Genomic DNA, 17,136 nt, shown 5'->3' with positions numbered 1-17,136 from the left:
GTCGGATCACAGGTCACTCTTCAGATGGCTAAAGCACATGTGACTGATGGATGAGACCTCGCTGTCTAAATTCTAGATGGGCTCCAGATTCTAAAGGGTTAGGATGTGGAACCGTAGCCTAAAGCGGGTTGATGTTTGCCCCGCTGGCCAGCCCAAAGAACAGACAGTGCTCTCTACTTATAGAGGAACCTCATAGGGTCTCGCTTTTATCAATACTTGACCGTGCAATTATTATTTAACGTGTATGTATCAATTGATTCGAGGCAATGCATTGATTGTGACATCTTTGCCAAGAGCCAGCATGCATTTGGACATTTTATCCGGAGGGAACAGGATTAAATTGGCACGCCACAGTGGAAAACCATCAATAGTGTTAGTGGAGTCAGTCTATAAAGAGCAAGTCAGACAAAGCACTTTCTTTACCATTGTGATGTGATAAAACCATCAGAGCACTCGCAAGAGCATCCAAGGCTTGGATTAGCTGGAAAAGTGCAACTATATTAGCCACTGGAGCAGTACACAGCAAAGATAGTAGCTGCCTGAGACTAATTGTGCTCTCAGAGGCACGTCTGTCGCGGTGAACGGGCGTGAATGCTGTACTAACGAGCGCAAATGCAAATGCAGCCTGTTTGACATTTCTTGCAGACAATGCCAGTCAGGCTGAGGTATTGTTTCCTGACTCGAGCCACTGTTTCTCTCGCTTAGACAAGTGCCATATCAGCTCTCCTCCAAACACTGTTTCTGTCGCCCGTGCCATTCATCAGTCCCAAAGAGAGGCTTGTAAACACGTGGCGAGGACAGCCTCAGCGTTTAACACTCAAGTGTGCCTTTAATCACTGGAGAATGAGCTTAGGGGTGGCAAAAAAAAAAGGATGAGTCACATTCTCTTAATCCCTTTCCTTTTGCCAGGAATTCATCCTCAGGTTTCCGTCAGGCTGAAATGGATTTAAAATAAAAAAAAGTTAAAAAGACAAGTCCTGTACAGAACTAGCATCCGGGACTGTCATGCCTGTTTAAACTGAAGGGGGCCCCCTTTGATTTTTGAGCAAAGTTGATTTTGAATTCAACTTACATATACTGTTTACAATATGTGTCATTTTGTCTTCTGACAGTCCAATACTATTTTATTTGTATATAAAAAAATGACAATATATTACATGTGGATATAATTTATTTTATATAGTTTTTTCATTATATATTATTTGTATTAATTTTTTTATATATTTAATATATTTCATTAAAAATGCAGTTTAAAATGTTTAGTAGTTTTTGTTTAATGCTTTTTATTCAGCAAGCACGCGTTAAACTGGTCAAAAGTAACAGCAAAGATGTGTAATGTTACAAAACATTTCTATTTCAAATAAATACTGTTCTTTTGAACATTCCGTAGAATTATATTTTGGTTCTAATCATGAAAAAAATGTATGATGTTTTCCATAAAAAAATTAAACAGCACAATTTTTTATTCAAAATTAATAATAAGAAATGATTCTTGGTTTCAGCATGTTAAAATACATTTTGAAGAATCATATCACACTGAAGACTGCAGTAAAGCTGAAAAAAAAATTCAAATTGTAATAATTTATTCACAATTTTAATGTTTTTACTACATTTTTTAATTAATTAAATGCTGCATTGTTGACCATAATAAACTTCTTTCAAAAACTCTTACATTTTAAATTGAACAATAAACGAAATCAGTACCATAAGAGTAACATGTCTTATGTCTTTATATTACTGTATATTACTAAAACTTTAGTAGTTGCAAAACATAACTGTTTTTCCCCCTTTGGTCATGTCTTACTGAGAAAGATATAGACATGGCTTATATTGTTTTATATTGAATTTGTTTTTGAGTTATTTCTAAAGTCACTCATCATTGTTCTGTAATTTTTCCAGATTCCATGCATATAGAGGACGTGGAAGCAGTGCAGAAGCTCCAGGATGTTTTGCATGAGGCCCTGCAGGACTACGAGGCGGGCCAGCACGCAGAGGACCCGCGCCGGGCCGGCAAGCTGCTCATGACCCTACCGCTGCTCCGGCAAACATCCACCAAGGCAGTGCAGCACTTCTACAGCATCAAACAGGACGGCAAAGTGCCCATGCACAAACTGTTTCTGGAGCTGCTGGAGGCCAAGGTCTAACACCATCCCCGGCCCCGCATTATACCAACAGATAGCTGGAGGGGGTACGTCACTGACTGCACCCTTCACCAGGCAGACACTGACTAACTCTCTGCCTCTGTTCGTGAAACCTTTGTCTATAAACATTAATAAATAATAACTAAAAACATAACCATAATGGTACTTCTAATTACTGACAATGATACATAAATATAAGAATGATTTAAAATGTGATTATTGAGAAAAATATGAAAAATGACTGCTTTCATTATTCAGCAGCGGGACTTGAAACCAGCCGTCGACTTGTCCTTCTCAAAAATCTGATGCTGAGTTTTTTGTGCTATTGAGACATTTTGTTGATTTTCAAAAGAGAAATTCTGGAGCCGTAAAAGACCAGCCCTGCCAAAGGAAGGAGGTCCACCCTGTGGACACCAGCAAGCAAAACTTTCCCCGAACTGTACCGTCCAGCTTCCATTTCGCTGAAGGAATCTAGGAATCGACCCTCTTTACCATAAGAGCGTGACGTAGTGACTGTGTGCAGTAATACATTAGAGGTCCTCGGAGCAGTTTAACAAAACGATAGCCAAAAGGAGATTTTCACGTCTTTGAAGAAGCTGCTCTTCACCATTACGTAGCCATGCGGATTGATCATGTGTGTGTCACTCCTTTGTCGTTTTCTTTCAAGTCTTCCAAACACATCTAGCCTCTTTTACAGATTTCATTTCAGTCTTTTCAGGGAAAAGCCGAAGCTTTAGTCTCTCATGCAATACTGAGCAAAAAGGAATCGCAGTGGTCAAGGAACAGACTCATTTATTTATTGACTTTATTTTATTATGTTTTATTCGAGTGTATTTTTACTGTACTGAAGGATGTAAATATATGGTATGGTCATCAAACACAATGTTTCTTCATATAATGTTAATAATTAATCGTTATGTTTTTCTACCGACCACCGTGTTGCGAGATTTATGAACCATGGAGACAAAAACCTGTTATCTTCTCTAAGCAATAGATGTTTAAAAAGTGGAGGTGTAAATGTATGCAATTATGTTTTTTGCTTTTTTTCTTAGTGCCACACTTACTTGGGAAAATGAATTTCCAGAAGCTTTCACTTTTCTGTCTGTGCTTGTCTTAAAATTATAGATTACATACATGATATGGCCAGAAGGACTATAACCATTATCTCAAGCCAATTATATATGCATATATATTAACTTCAGCCTCGAAATTCTAGTATTTGAACTTTAAGCAAAATAGCACTTAGGGAAGACCTGGAAGCATCATAGGTTTAGTTTCACGACGGTCCTGATTTTTACGAGAGAGATTATTCACATGAAGTAATCTTCTTCCAAATGACATTTTTAGCAGAGAGGCTCAGGTATCAAAGCAAGCGATCCACAGCCTTCATCAGAAATATGTCAGTATTAGTATGGGGGTATTTTCTGAATATTCTTAAGAATTGTATATTGTAAATTAACAGATTATAAATCTAACCTAAGACATTTTATCGGAACTGATCATATGAAAAAAAAATGAACAAAAAAAAAGTAGTTCAGCTTCTTGCTGTTTCATGTCTGCTGTGTTTTTTTCTGAAACATCTCTGTTTTTTTTTTTCTTTCCCGGCACATGCAAAATATGTAGTGTACTACCCGTGGTGATCGCAGGTCTCGCTGTTCAGTATGCGTTAATATTCTTTCTGTTTTTTCTTTTCTAATTTTGGTTCTTTTTTTTTTTTTTTCTTTTTTTTTGAGACGGTAGAATTAGAGACAATACTGGATGTATGAATCCTCAGGAGCAAGATGATGGGTTCTCAAATAACCTTCTAAAAAAGACTAGTTACTGCTGGATCAACGGTCAATATAATCTATGCTGATATATAATTGAATATTTAAAAGGAGGTGCATTATACAGTATGTACAAGAGACCATCTGTGTAACTCCTATCTTGTAGACTAAAACATAACATAAAATCAAACATTACAAAAAAAAATACCTTAAAACATTACCTTCCCCTCTTTCTCTCCCCTCTTTTTCTGATTTGCCTTCTCTTTTTACAAAATGCTGTACATAAGGCCTTCATGCTGAACTCCATTGGTATATATCTTGACTCTTTAAGGTTGCAAAGGGAAGAAACATTTTTGTTTGTTTTGGTGTAAGATCGGTTTTCAAAACTATCACTTTGACTTTGTGTGCTTAATAAAAATGACGAAAAAAAAGATGAAAGAACAGATCATTTTTAAGGCAAACGGGCAACGAAGGTTTTTAGTTGCTTTCTCTAAGTCTTGTTCTATAAATGCACTGTATTTATCATTAGCTATTCAAAACTCTTAATAGATTGTACATTGGAAAGGTTAGTGTAATGTGACTCTAGATCTTATCGCTCATGGTAACTCATCAGATGGTCAAAACATGGGGTTTGGGGGGGGGGGGTCTTGCTGTTGAGAAGATTTTGGCACTTTCAAAATTTTCACATGATCAACTCCTGGCAGAAGAGGTGCTGTTTTCTCTCTATGGTTTTGTTTTCTTTCTTTCTTTCTTTCTTTCTTTCTTTCTTTCTTTCTTTCTTTCTTTTTTTTTCGTGTTGTCTTTACCTTGAGGTGATCATGATGAAAACGAAGCGATATGAAACTAGAAAAGCTTTCTTATTCTGTTCAGTTTTGTAAGATTTCACAAAAAAACAAGAGCAAGTGGTTCCGATCTACACTCAGTCTTTCAGATATGCATTTTTCCAAGTTGCTTTTAGTGCACTAAATGAAAAACAAAGTACTTTTATGTACCGTGTAATTTTGGACTAAACGGCACACAGACCTCTCGAACCATTTAAAGACAGTTTTACTCCGTCTTTTAACACTCATCTATCCAGCATAGAAATCAAAGTGTAATTTATCCGTCCCCATGACAACTTTTTTTAGAGATATTTTCTTATTTAAAGCAATATGACGGTACGACGTACAGTTGTTGTACAATGTGATTCAATTAGTTATCAAATGCTGTATCTATTGGACTATTTTGCAAATGATAGGATAATAGGATTAAGGATGATCAGATGTACAAACAACTGCTATTTTTAAATGTTGAAGAGGTTTTAGGTGTTGGTTGTATTTATTCATGCATTGACGCGTCTGCCAAATGCATCTAGGCTTTCTGGCAGTCTAATGCAGAAACAGTGTGGGAAAGGACGAGATCCAGAAGGAGAAAGGGGAAAGAATAAAAGAGCATTTGAGAAGCTTCTATGATCAATATGATAATGATATATTTCAACCCAGGAGTTGCTGAAACAACCTGTAGTGAGAATCATGTCTGTAGTTTTTAGATGTGCTCCACATCAGTAAAACTATTAACTGTATATTTTTGTGATGTGCATCATTACAGTGTGCTCCAAACAATATGTCCATTTGTGTAAATGTATTTATTTTACATTGTATATATTGTTCAATGCAAAAAGAGAGACCTATGATTCTGTAACTACGATCAGTTCAGATGTGTAACTCCAATTATGCCTTTCAGGATAATAGTAGAGCAATATTAAACATGCTTCCAGTTTTGACTCGGGCTGTGTTTTACTGTGAGAGAACATGTTTTCAATCTTAACACATTTTGATTTTTATTTATTTATTTATTATTTTTAATATTTTATTTATTTTTGATTATTTTTTAGTGTTCTGTAGACTGCCTACTGTGGGTTAAACATCATTATGAGACCCGAGACTAAATATATATTTATTCAAAATGTTTTTTGTTTCATTTTTTGTAAGGAAATTAATAGTTTTATTCAGCAAAGATGCATTAAATTGATCAAAAATTCAGTAAAGACATTTATAATGTTACAAAGATTTTTATTTCATCCAATAATCATGACGAAAATGTAACAGTTTCCACATAAATATTATTAAGCTGCATAATCGTTTTCAACATTGATAAGAAATGTTTTCAAAGCATTTCTGAAGGGTCATGTCACATTTAAGACTTTAGTAGTGGCTGCTGAAAGTTAATTTTTGCCATCAAAGAAATAAATTACATTTAAAAATGTATTACAATAGAAGTAAGTCATTTTAAAAGGCAGTAATGTTTCTTAAATATTACTGTTTCACTGATCTAATAATTCCAGTTTTGGAGAGCATAAGTAGCATTCAGAAACATTTTTAAAAACTTACTGACCCTAAACATTTGAACAGTAGTATATATGTATAATGTAGTTATAAATATAAATCACAAAATAAATATATATATTTATATACAGGGAGAAAGAGGTACTTTTAGTGTCATTTTGGTTATTATGAAATATGAACTGTTTTTACAAATCAGAAAATTTAATTTAAAATGTCACTCATGTTAAAACATTGCGCTTAAGATTTTTTTTTTTTTTTTTTTTTAATTAATAGAAATATATATAACTGTTTGTTTCTGCTAGGAACATAAGTAACATTTGCATACAAATTGGTATGACAAAGTAGTCTGTATTTATTCATATCCTGCATTTCCTAAAGGAAAAAAAAAGCAAACCCCTTATGGAATATGAATAATGAATGTAACAGCTGATGAGCAGGATAATGGTATCCAGGCAATAGAGTCTTCTGCTTGGCTACTTGACTTGTTTTCCTCTCAAGTGCAGTTTTTCTTTTCTTTTTTTCTCCCCTGCACTGGCATCTTCACGCAGCCACTCTTCATTCTGTCGCGGTTACAAAATTATTGCGTCGGAAAGGGGAAGAAAAATGGTGGATGAGCAGAAAGTTCTTGACAACTTGATGCAGCGTTTGAGGCATGTCCACTCAGAGGGTAATCAGCCGCTATGCCCTGAGGCTTTACAGCAGACACATTGATGTAAGACAACGTTCCTAACATCAGCACAGTCTCATGGTATGCCCACATCCACTTTGTCTCTCCTATAAGACACAGCAGGCCAAATGAGGAGCAGAAGATACAAACATCAACAAGAGGAAAGCTCTTAGGATACCTAAATAGCAAACCTTTTTTTTTTCTTTACACCCTACTGTATAATAATTTTGACAAAGAATAGAAACAAGAAGGCAATTTGTGCCATTTCCTGTATATAGGCTTGGAAAAGGAAATGTAGTACTATATAGTAAGATAGCATTGTGTGTAAAATCATCCGCCCCTAATATGTATCATATAATGTGGGGAGACACGTAATGTTCTGTAGCAAAAACGTTTAAGGCTTTAAAACAGAGAGCAGTGACCTGCAGGCAAATATTTTTCGAGAAGATGACATCATAAGATATTACTTAAAGAGGGCCACGTTGGCGGAGGACACCCCCCCCCCCCCCCCCCTTTTTTTTATTATTTGCGCTGCGGCACATACATTTTACTCATTGACTTCGGAGTTCATTTATTTTATTTTATCTTTATGCCATTGATTCATTATTATGATACAATAAAAGCTACTTGAGCATTTCAGCTGCCAAGTACCGTTATCATTAACCTTGCGAGACGCTAAAAGTGCTCCATGGCATTTGTAATGGCTCTTTTAACTCTTTCTGCTCTTCCGTGTTATACAGCTGCAATGTGGAGCTGCTATAATTGGGTTTTCACTGAGGTTGGACCCTCAGAGGAGGCCCGGTATAAGCTATGATGAGGTATATGCACGGATATGCCGGACTATTTGTATTTCTCCATTATGTCAATTTATGGATCATCCCGTTGGTGCAATTTGGAACCGGAGCGAGAAAGTGCCTTATAGTCCAATTGGGAATTGTGATGTTCCCCATAAAGCTTTAGTTCAAAGTTAAGCTCATTTTAGATTAATTGATCTATTCTAGACATATTAGTTAAACTGCTGATCTTGATAAGTCTGTTTGAAATGACCTCTGTCCTGCTCACATCCGTTTAATGGTGTCTGGTAGCCGTATGAACTGACATTAAAAAAAAAAAGTGTGGCCAATGTATATTGTTAGGGGTCACATGCTAAAAACAATTACAGTTCTGTGTGACACATGATGAACAAGGAAGCAAAACTGGTCTCAGAACTGGCATTAACACATTTATTGCTCATTAAGTGAAGCAACATAAATTTTGGTCTTATTGTCTTTCTCTTAATTAAGTTAAATTGGACATGTTTAAGTGGATTGAACAATATAAAATTAAGTTGTGACAAAAGTTTGTTGCTTCAGGTCATTTTAACAACTCATTTAACCAGTCTACAGTATAAGGATGGTGATGGTCAAGGAAAGAAAAATGGCTCTCCGTCTAACCAAGCACATTTTGCTCGTCGTCAGCTGCAGGTTCTGAAGAGTTAACTGCAGTATAGACCAACTTCCTGGTCATTTTATACATCAAACTACTGTGTCTCTCGAGCGGTATGTTTTGTGGTGTTCCCATTGTGCCATGGGAACGAAGTTCGTCTGGTGGCACGGGTGTGCTTGGTGTCATCTGTGAAGTGCTAATGTGTGCAGTTGGGCCCTGATGGCTTTTGGTCAGTGAGTCCACCCAATTTATTTCTCAGTGTGAGAGCAGGGTCACTCTCCTGGGTCTTAGTGTGCTGATGGCCTGGGCCACACTGTGGTAATGGCCTTTCACAGGTCTCCTGCTTTCTCGACACCGCAAGAGACATCATGGGGTCTGATATGTGTGTGTAGAAAGAGAGAAGGAAGTCTGTATTTTGTCCGATTCCTGACAATGTGCAAAGAAGGCAGCTTTGGGCTTGTCCCTCTTGAGATCCTTTACCGCAGATGCAAGGAGCTACAAGACGATCTCTGGGTCTTTAGAGAGAGTTCAAGGAATGTTTAATCAAACTTCCAGAATATTTCAAATATGATTTTTGATGTCCTTGCTTTAATGCCCTTTTTTTCTTCCTTTTTTAATTATTATTTTTATTATTTACTAATGCTATAGCATTCTGATGGTATTATAATTAGATTTTTTTAATTATCTAAATATATGGAGATTTGTCAGGTATATAAATATATATTTTAGACATTTTACAAAATATCTTGTTTTGTGTTCCACAGATGAAACTAAGTCATACAAGTTTGGAACAACATGAGGGTTTGTAAATACTGACAGAATTTTCATTTTTGGATGTACTATCCCTTTACTGTCTCAGATTCCATCTATCATTGCAAATGTTTTAACACAATCATAAGGTAGGTTTATTAGCACAACTATAAAAACCAGCACAGAGTAGGTAAATTAAAAATCTTATTATGACATTATGTAAAACTATCCAAAATTCCAGTATTAGTATTTTAGAAGTCATCTTTACCTTATTAGCAAAGTGAGTTAGTTCCCATCTAAACCCTTCTTTTTCTCTTTTATTCACGCACCACATCCCCACTGTTCTACTGATGCAGATAATGACTCATCTCCAGCAGAATAGCCTTTTTCAATTTTAGAACTACTTAACACTAAATGTAACTGGTAGATCACTCAAAAGCAATTAATTGTCGTCCCTGTAAAAGGCAAGTTCACCATCTCCTTAATACATGGGATAAAATGGATCAGACGGCATCGGGCTCATCGAGAGCATTAGCGGGTCACACTTGCACGTTTATTTGCACTTAAATGTTTTACTCTACATTCGATGAACCATTAATTTGGTTAGTGCACTTTTATAAATAGTTTGGGGTGTCATCTAGGTTTGAATTAGTAGCACTTGAGAACTCTTTAGGGGAGGCCTTCATAAAATAACATAAAGCACAATAATTAACTAATGTGTGGATTTATACAGGGACTTCTATGAGTGAATCCTAGAGGAAGCAAGAGTTATAGATATTCTACCTAAAATGTTAAATTATTATTATTTATTTTCTGTAATTGTTTTTGCTTTTATAATAAACTTCTGACAGACTTCTTATTTTCTTCTGTATTTTCTCTTCTGTACCTTATTTTCTTGTAATTCGGTCCATGCATTCAGCCAGAGCTGGTGTTTGTGTCTGCTGAAATCTCACCCCCCTGTGGTGCTGTGAGCTGAGTGACTGACTGTGTATGTGTGTGTGTGGCAACCGAACACTCCAGAGCCCATTGTGACTTGACTTCCCAGTGATCTCCAGTTCCTACTCCGAGCCAGCATGGGGTGTCTGGAGTGTCACATCTGACAACTCAATATACAGCCATGTCGCTACACAGGAGAGGAGCAATCTGAGAGATGATGCACTGGCACAGTCCCTCTATGTCCATCTTTTTCACTGACAGCAACAGGGATTCCAAGCACGACAGCGATCTTGAAATGCACATCGCCCACATTTTCTGCTCCCCTTACTTCACGCGGCAACTTGTTTACAATCTCGGTACACATGTGCACTCAATTATTAAAGCATTTTGATTTAGATGTGCCAGTGTAGTATGAAAAAAGTATTTGAGAAAGCTTTTAGTAGCTCACAAAACAAAACAAAACAACAACAACAAAAAGAGGTTGGGGGGTAGACAGGACATTTCAATGTTTTTGTACCACAGTGTAAACACCGGAACAACTAACTGACTACTAGCTAAATAAAACAAAACCCAAACTCAACAACACAACAATGCTCAATGTAACAAAACAAAACAAGGGGATAGAAAGCACATTTCAATACCTTTGTACCATAATGTAAATAATAATAATAATAATAATTAATAATAAAATAAAAAACCTCAGCGAGTCTAAACAAAACCCAACTAACAAAACAAAAGAAAGAAACAAAATAAAAGAAAGTAGGATCTTGACAACACATTTCAGTGCCTTTTTACCATAGTGTGAAAAAAGCAACAAAGAACAATATAACAAAACACAACACTAAATGCAAAAAAAAAAAAAAAAAAAAAAAAAAGTTTAACTCTATCTTCCCTTGTACCAAAAATAATTGCTGTGTAATGTGAGAAATACAACTTTCATCTGAACTTTGAAAACAAACAAACAAAATTCTATTCTAATGTTTAAAGTTTTTTGTTGTTGTTTTCTAAAGCCCTACTAAATAAATACATTTAATTATTTTAAATGGAATGTCTTTAAACCTATAACAGTGTCAAAGGCTTTAAATGTAATCAAATGTGGAGTGCCACAAAAAAAATAATAAATAAATAAAAATAAAAAAAAGGAAAACACTACACAAAAACAACTTTTACAACATCTTTAGCAAGCAAATTGCTGAGGTGTGCTTAAAAATACAAGCGGAGCGATTTCTGTACCTTTGCCAAACTGTGGCAGGTTTTTCTTCCTGCACTGGGAGTAAGAGGCTAATATAATCATATGTATCTCAGCAGGACAGGGATTTCACTATGGAACCCTGGGGGGAAATACCACAGAGCTGCACATCAGCAGCATAAAGCTCAAGATATGACTTTCAGGCTTTATTACATTTATGACAATAACATGTCCCATATTTTATTGTAAAACAATCCATATGCCAGTATACAGTCAAAAGGTGCATTCCTGCCAGTGGATTCCTTTTAGTAAAGCCAGGGAGGATGGGAATAATTTGTATGCTGGTTCATGTTAATTTGTCAATATGGAAAACAGTGAAATTATACAGTCCAGCATGGATTTTTAATTGTGCATCACATATTTAAGTGGTAAAAAAAAAAGACAGGAAATGTCTAATAGAAACACTACAATGTGTTGTGTTTGTAGTTGTTGAGCTTCATTAATTAGCGGAAGCGTCCTGGCCACAGCTGGGTTAAACTGCCAGGGTTTGTCTCCTGAGTACCTGAAATGCAGAGGATAGCAGTGTTAGCCTCATTTGCATGCTATCTCTGTGAACAAAAGCTAAGATAATGCTAAGGCTAATTGTAATACTGCTCTTCATTTCAACATTCTCAGCATTTGTGTGCAGCAGAGGCTGCAAGACAGGAGGCTTAAGAAAAATCGATTTGATTAAAATCCAAACCTGATGTCTACTTCAGTCCAGATGAAGAGGAAAACATGATGAAACTGTAGTCAATGTTGGGAAAAAGTTGTCTTTGCCTTGATCCTAAATTTTACTCTCATGAGAATAAATAAGATATACAAAATATGCGTTTAGGATATTGTAATGTAATGTTTGTGTTTTCTTTTTAAAATTACCCTTATATTTTATTACCATACTTCTCATATTAGATATAACATTATTAGAATTAGGTGTTAAAGGGATCATTCACCAAAAATGAAAATTTGGTCATTATTTACTCACCCTCATGTAGTTGAAAACCTGTATGATTTTTTTCTGTGGAACACAAAAGAAGATATTTTGAAGAATTTCCCACTGATATTCATTGTATGGTCCAAAGCGATCCGAAACTGTTTGGTTATCAACATTCTTCAAAGTATCTATCAACAGAAGAAAGAAATTAATACAGGCTTGGAATTGCATGAGGGTGAGTAGACAATGAGACAGAATTTTCATTTTTGGCTTGACTATTTCTTTAAACTTATTCAAAACTTTTAGCATGAAAAATATGTACATGTATAAATCCATTAAGCCCCTCTGATTGTGCTGAACTCAGCCTGTATGTAAACAAGTCCAGCATGTGTTCTGATAGCAGCAGAAATCAGCTTCTGTTCCCTAGACGAACACATTAAAGAGAAAGTCTTTCTACAGCTGGACACAGCTGATGGAGTTTATTGATTATTAGGTGACTGAGTGAGCTAAGCCGCTTAAGGTCATTAGAAGAACCTAATTAAAAAGTGGTAGGACTGTCTGTGTTTACAAAAGTAATTGCAACTGTTTAAATATTTTCAATAGATAATAAATAGTTTCAAATAATATGAGACCTTTGTTTGAAACATATTTTATTATTTTGTATGATTTGTTATCTCTTAAATTCAGTAAAATATCTATATATCTGGCAACCTGATTTATATATAGATGTCAAAAATGCCCAGCATTTGTTTACACTAGAAGGTCCATTGCATTGAGTAGGTGTTTTTGACTTTGCCTGCATCTGGATGAAATTGTCGGCAAGATCATTTAACATTCAATATGTAGGCTACTCAGTATGTATTCAATACTGCATCTGTACAAGAATCTATTTCAACATAGGCCTATACAATTTAATCACCAATAAATATTAACATTGGTTAGAGCCACGTAAAAATAATAATAATAATAATAATAATTCTAAGATTACGAGATTAAAGTCGTGATATTTTGAGAAAAAAAATCCACAATTACAAGAAATAAGTCAATTACAGTTTACAATTTGATTACAACTAGATTACAGTTATGATATCACATGACAGATTGCTGTATTCAACTCGGCATGTGAACATAGGTGAAGTTTCACTTTTATGCTTGGTGGGGGAGGCACCCACTGATAGACAAGCCATGAACACTTTTTTATATGTTCTACGTTTCATATATTTATATTTACATTTACATTTACATTTAGTCATTTAGCAGACGCTTTTATCCAAAGCGACTTACAAATGAGGACAATGGAAGCAATCAAAAACAACAAAAGAGCAATGATATATAAGTGCTATAACAAGTCTCAGTTAGCCTAAACACAGTATACGTAGCAAGGGCTTTTAAATAATATAATAAATAAAAAGAAAACATATAGAATAGAAAAAGAATAGAGCAAGCTAGTGATAGAGGTCTTTTTTATAATTGTATAATAAATGAAAAGAAAAAAATAGATAGGATACAAAAAGATTAGAAAGGTAGTTACATTTTTTTTTTTTAATAGAATAAGAATAGTGAGGGAAAAAGTTAGAGGGTCAAATAAAGATGAAAGAGATGTGTTTTAAGCCGATTCTTGAAGATGGCTAAGGACTCAGCTGCTCGGATTGAGTTGGGCAGGTCATTCCACCAGGAGGGAACATTTAATTTAAAAGTCCGTAAAAGTGACTTTGTGCTTCTTTGGGATGGCACAATCAAGCGATGTTCACTTGCAGAACGCAAGCTTCTAGAGGGCACATAAGTCTGAAGTAATGAATTTAGGTAAAGGGGTGCAGAGCCAGTGGTGGTTTTGTATGCAAACATCAATGCCTTGAATTTTATGCGAGCAGCTATATAACATAAATTCCACATGAAAAACACACTCTTTTTCTGAATTGCGTAGATGACAAGGTGCGCCTCCAGGATTTCTTCCAAGGGTTAGCACAGAGATTTGTTTTATTTGTATTTTTTTATGGGGGACCAAATAATCAGTAAGAGAAGAAAGAATATGTCACACTTTTTAAACTCAACAAAATGGTAAAATACATATATCAAGAGCATGCTCACAGATGAAAACAGAGAACAAAACAGCGTTAATTGAAAAATCAAATCACCATAATTGAAGAATGTCTTGAATATAAAAATAAGAAAAAGCCTAAAACATTATTTGCGTTTTATTTTGTAATTCAGTACAATTAAAAAATAAAAGACAAATTATAATGGCATATATGTAAAACTTTCCTATAATTGTATGGCTGCCTATATTTTCTGATTTTTATGTTGCTCTGTTCTGAATACCTTAAAAGTTAAAGGATTTGCTGCAACACAATTCTGTCTGATATGTGAATTATTTATTAGCCTTTTTTTTAATCCATGCAACAAATGCTTTACAAACAGCTTTAAAAATTACTTTATTGTATTCTCAGGTCAGTCTGAGGGCTCATGGTATGCACAGTGCGTACAGCCGTACACCTGCAGGCGCCACTGTAGATGACCACTGTCTTTCTTTCACTATCTCTTCTCTTCTAAAGGTTTTTCAGTCAAATCGTCTCTACGTGCAGTAAAGAAAGATCTGAGAATCTCAGATCGGAGCCAGATTCTCCTCATACTTGACATGGCATATAATTCCTTTGAACTTGAATTTGTGAATGATTAGACTAGCTGACAATCATTAACTTTAAGTTTTAGGTAAAGGTATACAGTATATAGCTATAATATGTTTCTTTTTTTCTTTTGCTTTTTTGGACCATTTTGACCCTTCTTTTTTTCAGCATGTTTAGTGTTTGAAAATTATTAGGCTACATTTGACAAAAAATATAGCATACATAAATTGGAGACAAATTTACTGAAAATGCAACATTATGTGAATAATATATCAAATTGTATTCACATAACAAAGCCCATTCAGTCAATGACATCATACTCTAGACTATTTTAGTCTTTATATTGTAGCCTAATGGAACCACTGACAAATGTATAAAGGGACTGCTCAGTGATGAAGATACATTTTAGATATAGAAGGTTGACTTTCACTAAAAGTCAAAGCAAGTGTGCTGTAGGCCTCTAAATGTGCATGCATATTTTACAGGGGATCAGTGAGTTAAAGAAAGGATATTAATGTATCCATATTTCACCTTCCTGGTAATGCTTCTCAAGCAAGTCAAAATAAATTGTATAATCAATTCATGGTGATTTTAAGTCTGAAAACTCATTGCAATTTTAACAAAATTCACTTTAAAACTAAATGAATGAACAAATTTTATAACCAGTGGTTTCCTAAAAACACTTTTGTGAAGGAAAAAAAAGAACAAGAAAGAAAGAAAGAAAGAAAGAAAGGAAGAAAGAAAGAAAGAAAGAAAGAGAAAGAAAGAAAGAAAAAAAAAGAAAGAAAGAAAGATAAATTCATGAATGATCAAAAAATAGAAAACATTGTTTTGAATTAATGTCATTGTTCCAATAATATTGTTTGGGTCTCTGAGAGTTTAATTAGATGCAGGGCAGTCATTTGCAAGGGTTGTTCCATTTAGGCCCATATCAAGTAGGTTTAAGACGCACAAAGCAGGATGCGACATTTGGCCAAAGTAATGCCATCCCAGTCTTCAGTATGAGCCATTGCGTCATGGACCATAATAATACTCAGACATCCCCAGATAGTGCATTCATTCAGCCCCCCTCTCTTTAATCCTTTGTCCTGCTTTCCCCTCCCGGAGTCCAGCACCTGAATGTGCAACTTTGTGCCGGGTTGCTTAGCGACGTCGAGTGGCGTTCCTGAGCCAAGAGATCCACTTGTTAAATCGAGACGTAATGTAACACTGACATCTTCCTCCAGCGACCGATCAATGATGCCAACAGGTGTTTTGTTTTTATTCGTGGCGGATATGTGCACGTATGTTATTTATCAGCATTTCGGTCAATTGTTTTTAGAGTGATCGAGCGCTCAAGTTGTGGATAGGAGCAGATGGCAAACTCATAATCTGCTTTGCTCAGAGTGGCCACGCGCTCCTTGAATGCATCATGCGCCGAGGTAAGAATATAGCATAGACTGTTTTCAGTGTCACGTATGGATTTTTAATTTGCCTCTATTTCGTTTATATTTGTTTGTATGTATTAATTTAGTTTAACGCGACATATTTCCTTATTCAGTGAAGACTAATCATGACGTTCAAATACAAAACAGCCTGTGTATTCGTTCATGGAAGTGAAGGGACGCGTTATGAGGGTTTCAGACTAATTAAAAAAGTCAGAATAAAACCTTGGGGCTTAAAAGTATGTGTTCTTTTACATATAGGTATATATTGGTCTCAACAGCGTTTTCAAACGTTTCAGTTACCACAAAAGTTTGTCAGAGTATGCTAACGTTAAACAGACGCGGGGACAGAAGTCGCGTTAACCTGAGGAGGTAACCATAGTAACAGTCTGCAGTTCGAGAGCTTTCCGTTAAGTGTCGGGCAAGAAATGACAAAATGCCATTATCACTGAATTACATATTTATATATTACAAATTATAATCACAAAACTTAATTGTATTTGGTGGGTAGCTATAGAGGCACCAAAAGACAATTCTTATCACGCGGTCGAGGGGAAGGTACCGACAGAAATTCATTTAAAACGTCGACTCCCTGAAAGTCTTTCTATAAGTGGCACACGGTTGAAGAAGACAAAACTTCCCGCTGGTTTTCTTGATCTTTTTCTTCATTCTGATACAAAGTCAGTAAGATTGCTCCAACAACCTGTTGAAAGTAGCCTATTGGCAAATAGCCCGCTGCGGTTGAAACTCGAAACAGGTTGACAGTTGAGTTCGTGCTCAATCATCAGTCTTGTAGACTGTTACTCTGGATTTATAATAGGCACTGTAAACCAACCTGATTTGTTTTTCACCTCTCTAGTGCATGCATTTTATGTCTTCACTGTACACCATTTTAGTGAGGTTATTATAATTCTCCT

The 17,136-nt window shown here is 35.5% G+C and overlaps 2 protein-coding genes across 10 annotated transcripts in view; both read left to right on the top strand.

The window, feature by feature from the left end:
• Nucleotides 1-4,075, top strand: part of LOC109051633 (estrogen-related receptor gamma a) — a 154,604-nt gene extending 150,529 nt beyond the window's left edge. For 8 of the 9 annotated variants that reach the window (XM_042774181.1, XM_042774179.1, XM_042774180.1 and 5 more), the window contains one exon: nt 1,900-4,075. In XM_042774181.1, coding sequence (XP_042630115.1) covers nt 1,900-2,144 — 245 coding nt within the window. In that variant the 3' untranslated portion in view covers nt 2,145-4,075. The remainder of the gene's footprint in view (nt 1-1,899) is intronic. The other variant, XM_042774174.1, reaches the window with a different exon arrangement.
• Nucleotides 4,076-15,746: 11,671 nt separating this feature from the next.
• Nucleotides 15,747-17,136, top strand: part of LOC109054737 (usherin-like) — a 196,342-nt gene continuing 194,952 nt past the window's right edge. The window contains 1 exon segment of the mRNA XM_042773393.1: nt 15,747-16,216. The gene's annotated coding sequence lies outside the window, so the exon portion shown is untranslated.

This window comes from Cyprinus carpio, chromosome A17, assembly GCF_018340385.1.
Source record: "Cyprinus carpio isolate SPL01 chromosome A17, ASM1834038v1, whole genome shotgun sequence".
Classification (NCBI taxonomy): domain Eukaryota; kingdom Metazoa; phylum Chordata; class Actinopteri; order Cypriniformes; family Cyprinidae; genus Cyprinus; species Cyprinus carpio.
The sequence above is the reverse complement of the archived record's forward strand: the minus strand, read 5'-3'. Positions and strand labels throughout refer to the sequence as shown.